The sequence below is a fragment of the Ursus americanus genome, chromosome 4 (genome assembly GCF_024610735.1).
Source record: "Ursus americanus isolate L20-20 chromosome 4, mUrsAme1.1.p, whole genome shotgun sequence".
Lineage (NCBI taxonomy): Eukaryota > Metazoa > Chordata > Mammalia > Carnivora > Ursidae > Ursus > Ursus americanus.
This window is the reverse complement of record NC_142130.1, coordinates 43,770,339-43,776,338: the sequence shown is the minus strand read 5'-3', so window position 1 is coordinate 43,776,338 and position 6,000 is coordinate 43,770,339. Positions and strand designations below refer to the sequence as shown.

At 35.0% G+C, this 6,000-nt stretch overlaps 1 protein-coding gene across 1 annotated transcript in view; it reads right to left on the bottom strand.

Annotated features, from left to right (window-relative positions):
• Positions 1-1,288: 1,288 nt before the first annotated feature.
• The window catches only part of CD200R1 (CD200 receptor 1), a 29,862-nt gene continuing 25,150 nt past the window's right edge, over positions 1,289-6,000 (bottom strand). Inside the window, 4 exon segments of the mRNA XM_045785183.2 lie at positions 1,289-2,291; positions 2,294-2,345; positions 3,037-3,082; positions 3,728-3,836. Coding sequence (XP_045641139.2) covers positions 2,221-2,291; positions 2,294-2,345; positions 3,037-3,082; positions 3,728-3,836 — 278 coding nt within the window. The 3' untranslated portion in view covers positions 1,289-2,220.

Below are 6,000 nucleotides of genomic sequence, written 5' to 3'. Positions count from 1 at the left end.
CCCTCCCCTATCCTACTTCCTGCCCCTTTAATCTTTCACACGTATAACCCCTCTCTCCCAAATAAACTTTACTGCTCCTAACTCCATCTCAGCCTCTGCTTCCTGGAGGACCTGACACACCTGTTTTAGTTTCTAGATTTTTCTGATTCAACAGATCAAAAATGGATTTGGGTAATCTATACAATTTTTTATTTCCCCATATGATTCTCCTGTTAGCACCCCTATAGTGGAAGATTTTAATACATTTATTTCCTGTACATCATCATTTGACATTTATAAACTATTTTGAAGTCTTTAAGGTGTCATTGACATGGCCGTTTTGACGTAAATTATCAAGTTATGATGTAAACACAATTTTGCTTTTTTTGTTTTTCAGTAATATTTAAACAGATATTTTTAAAACATTTTTATTATGCTATGTTAGTCACCATACAGTACATCATTAGTTTTTGATGTAGTGTTCCACGATTTATTGTAAACAGATATTTTTGAACCCAGTTAACTGTGAGCCTCGTCCCACCCAGGGATGGATGAGGAACAAAGGAAAGGTCAAGGACAGGGTTTGATGTCTATTGTTCACACTGCTTGGTAATATTTATATGGGGAAACTTAATGGACTGTTTTGGGGGTGTAGCCAAATGGTGTCGAAATGGTTTGGTCAAAATTATGTGCTAAATGTGATTAGATTAGTTCACCTCCAAAAGAAACTAAGAATCTTTTTAATGATAAAGCCTAGTGTAGCCAAAATGTCCAGAGAAGGGAAAACAGTGACAAAAGAGCTGTCTTAAATGTTTTACATAGAATTGAAGAATGAATGGATTTTCTTTTAATTTCTACAATGATGAAAATTTTTAATGTTTTTCCTGCTATGGAGAAGCAGACTTTTTTCATAAATTTTTATAAATAAAATATATTTTTCATAAGATTAAAAACAATTAATATACACATTCTTAATACTGCATTCCACAGAAAAATTGAGGGGAAGGGTCATATCATCCCTTGGCCATTCTCTTAGCACAGAGACCACATTTTATGGATACCCAAGTTCCTCATAGTGCATATTTAGCTGCTTATATACTCAATGAACATCTGTGATTTGCTAAATACCTCACAATAAAATGTACATCATAAAAATACACAATTTCAATTTATCACATCTGCAAAAACTGTTAGGCAGTAGCTATCAATCTCTATTGAGATATGAGTTCAGAAAGTAATCCCTCACATGTGTTCCCTCTCTCTTATTCCTGCTTTCTCATCAACATGACAGAAAAACATAAATCCAGTTTTGTCAAATAGTGTAGTTTTTATTATAATCTTACAACACATTAGTTAACTGGTTGATTAAAAACAAGAAGTGGGAATCATGCAGATATTAAAATAACAATATAAGGAAAGGCACGTTCAAACATGGTTGAAGGGAATGTAAACTGATACAATTTGACATATCAATCAATAAAAAAAGTGCACAAACCCTTTTGACCTGAAATTCCACTCAGGGAAATTATTCTATAAATATACTTAAATACAAAAAGATCTATCTACAAGAAACATTCTATGTGGTATGTTTATAATACCAAAACAAACAAATAAAACTTAAAGTAATCTAAATGTCTATCACTAGGACTGTAGTTAATTAAATTATGACATAACCATATAATGGAATTTTATAACCATTAAAAAGAATGAGGTAGCTCTGCTTGTATTGATAAAAAAGATCTCCAAGACCTATCATATTACTAGCTTTCAATAAGTGCATAAGAGCATCATGATATGTTCCCATTTATGTCTTGACAAGCGTATGTGTGTATATATATATATGTAAATAGACTTACGAATGTACACCCATACCTTGGGTGTACAGATGTATGTACATAAAATTTTCTGAAAAAATACATTTCAGATTGTTCCTTCTGCAGAGTTCTTTCTTGAGGAAACTCAGTTTTCATTATCTACTGTACTGAACAATTTGAATATTTTATCATGAGCATTTGCTTTCTTTGTAATACCATCAGTTCTTCAGAGAACTAGCTAATACCTGCTAACATTCTAAAATTTCAATTATATAACGATATGCATGCAAACACTTCAAAAAACTATCTTCTCAGAATCCTTGAAAAGCTAATTCCAAACAGGTTTTCCTACTAGAACTCTAAGAAAATCAAAATAGTAGCTCTGCTGTATCTTTATTCATGTGTTCTGCTGCTGGATTCCAATAACTTATGAAGTATGGAGACACAGCCCATCAACTTCACTTTGTAATACCTGAGACCTCTTCACTTGGTCACAGTATCATAGAGTGGATTGTTCTTCTCTGTGTAGCTGGCGTAGGGCTGCATTTCCTCCTAAGAAAGAACTCAAAGTCAAAATCGATTTTAAAAAGCCAGAAGTCATCAACTACCTACATTTTTCTCACAGTTGCCCCCAGCTTCAGCACGTAAACGAGTGTTTATGTTTGTGTCTCTGGGCTTACATGGACATAAAAGAAAGACTGTTTTCTATTATTTTGTGAAAATTTTTATTGATTATTTATGTCTCAGTATGAGATTATGATAAAGTTTGAATGACAGTAGGAATGGAGAAGAATGAAGTAACATGAGAGGTATTTCAAAGGAGAGGGTCAAAGACTTGGTAAGCTACTGGTTATGAGACTATGTAGCAGGAGATGATTTAAGCACAGGTAGGAGGGAAATGATGATGGTGTAGAGAAAGAGAAGTCAAGAATTGGAAATGGTTTCATGGGGGAGAAAAGACCAATTCAGTTTCTCCAAACATTACAGTCCAAATTTGGCAAGCATTATGTGTTTTGTAAGATACAGTTCTTGAAATGGCAATATGGTTCGGAATGTGTATGAATAGTATAAGGTAGATAATTAACCAAATAAGTACATCTGAGAATTAGCATTATGAAATTAGAATTTTTGCTTTTTAATTAAAATATTAATATCGATGCAAATTACAAATTACAAATTGCATGGCTATATTTTGATGCTGAAGCTTAAAGTTTTGCAAATATTCTTTTTAATGTTATCTTACCTCTTCAACAACTGAAGTAGCTTCTGTTTTTCTTAATTTGCATTTTCTGCAAAAATAAAAGTAAGCTGGAGTGAATTCGGAAAACATCATTATTTAATTAAAAATGGGAGAACAAAACAGTATACTATTGACAAGTGTGGTTCATTTGTTATAGAAGCCATAATAAGATAGAAAGGAATTACCAGAAATAAGAATGCTACTTGTAGTTAATACACCTAAACGAGATCATTCTGGATATGGGGAGAGGAGTGAACTTGTGCAAAAGAAGCCTGACAAATGGAATAAATGTGACACATCCTTTTTGGTACATAAAATGAATTACTGTAATTCTTTTTTAATTATTTTTATGTTATGTTAGTCACCATACAATACATCATTAGCTTTTGATGTAGCATTCCATGATTCGTTGTTTGCATATAACACCCAGTGCTCCATGCAATATGTGCCTTTACCCAAATAGAAAATTAGCATCTGTCTCTACCAAGATCTTGCCCTAAATGGCTTAATTCATTATGCTTGCATGCCTAAGTAACTGAGCAAAATCCCTCTTGTCATTTAGAGTAGCCCAAGTCTAACACATTTAGGACACTTCTAGAGTTGATGTTAACATATTAATTTTACCCTGTCAATTCCATATACCCGACCCCCTCTAGCCCAATAAAGCTGAAGGAGAAAAAGCATCACTCAATACCTGCAGCAACGGATTTTCCAAAGCCAAATGGATCCCACAATGACCAAGACGATAACCGAAATGCAGGAGATGATATATATAGTAGTTAAATTTAGTGGTGATTGGTCACCTGTAAACATAGATACAAAAATATATGGTTTGTCTGTGCTGCATCCAGACAATGAAATATTATTTAGCACGAAAAAGAAATGAGCTACCAAGCCATGAAAAGACATGGAGGAAATTTAAATGCATATTACTCAGTGAAAGAAGCCAAGCTGACAATGCTACATTCTGTATGATTCCAAATATATGACATTCTATGCAAAACTATGGAGACGGTGTAAAGATCAGGGGTTGCTAGAGATTAGGGTGGACGGAGGGATGACGTAAGTGGAGCACAGAGGACCTTTGGGACAGTGAAACGACTCTGTATGAAACTACAATGGTGGATATATGCACACCTATATTTGCTAAAACTCATAGAATGTACACCTAGAGTGAACCCTAATATAAACTACAAACTTTGAGTGATAATGTTGTGTTAATGTAGGTTCATCAGTTCTCACAAATGTACCAGTGTGGCATGGGTGATGTAGAGAGAGGGGGAGACTGTGCATGTGTCGGGGCAGGGGTAATATGGGAACTCTCTGCACTCTCCACTCAATTTTGCTATGAACCTAAAACTGCTCTAAAAACAAGTGTGTGTGTGTGTGTGTGTGTGTGTGTGTGTGTGTGTGTGTATAAAGTCTACTATATGCAGATACATATATATCTCAAAAATAAAATACTGGACACATATATATAGTTCAAGGATGTCTCATGGTTCATGAACTTCACTTCTGTGATTTAAACAGTTCTGACTCGTTAATAGTTCAAATCATTATTATAATAAATTGCTTTATCAGTTCTGATTCTAGGGTTTCTAACAAGACATCATCCTAAATCAAAATTTTGTGGCTTTCAGGATTCATGAATGGTAAATTCATTTGGAGAGCTGTGCAGACTAGATTTCTCAGTTACAGTAATAGCAGGGTGTTTCTCATCTCCAATATTCAGAAATAAATGGGGAGTTGTAAAGAAGTAACTGGAAAAACAACATAATCCTGAAGTCACCTTTCTTCCAGGTCCTTGAAACTGACATGAATGCATGGCAGCAACTTTCAATTATTTACTAACGCTGGCAGTGATATAAAGCTCAGTCTGACAAGAGAAGTCAACAAAGGAATTGCCAGCTCTGGGAGGCAGTGGTTCTAAGACCTTGCTCCTGCTGTTCCCTGGATGGGGCTGAGGGCAGCAGACGGAGGTGAATGGAGGCTAAGCAGGCTGGTCTCCTCTCCCTCCATATTCCTTCAACAGTTTGTTTTTAAACATTGCATTTCTCTGTCTTTTGTTTGAAAAAGAAAAAAAATTTTACAGTTAAAATCAACAACATTGTTTTGAAATCCTCTCTTTCAAACAAATGCCCCTCTTTCATTGGAAGCATAGTCACAGTGGCTGAGGATCTGCCCTGCAAGGAGACAGGGAGGAGACCCAGCACTGGCTGGGAGTAGACAAGACAGTCCCTTCGATTCTGAGCATTCATAAACATGACATCATATTGTAATACTGGGTGGTCAGATTGCATACATAAGCAGGGCACAATTACTCTCCTCAGTAAATAATGCTAAAATTTTTTTTTAAAAAATCAGTTTAACAATGGATATTGGAAAATGGTGATTTAAAGTCACCTTCTCCCTTCTTAAACTTTACTAAATTATCAGTAGGAAAATTTTCTAAGTATAGACTATTTAAATATAGACAATGAACTGGATGAAGATAAGCAGATGAAAAATTTCAACTTGTTTTTAGGTGAAAAAATGAACAGAAGTAGGCAAATAATTTAAGGTAGAATAAGTAAGAATCTTAGTATCCACAAAACACCAAGAACACTCCAGAATAAGAAGGGCTAAATATATAAAAAGGGGCAAGTGGGGGGTGAAGTGTGAGTTAAAAGTTGGGAAGCTTCTTTGAAGGTCTGTATTAAGAAGAGGTAGGCGGCCAAGTCCTCTCCCACCCTGTGCAGCCAGGTCATTATAACTTCCTCAAACAGCAGGAAACAGGAAGTTGGACCCAGAAAAGGTAAACTGGAGAGATCCCAGAATCAAGATCCAGACATAATGGAGGGTGGAGAGGAAGTGCCAGACTGAGGAGAGGTATTAAAGAAAAGTCTGAGTTCTTTTTTTTTTAATAATAATATTTTTTTATTATGTTATGTTAGTCACCATACAGTACATCCCTAGTTTTTGATGTAA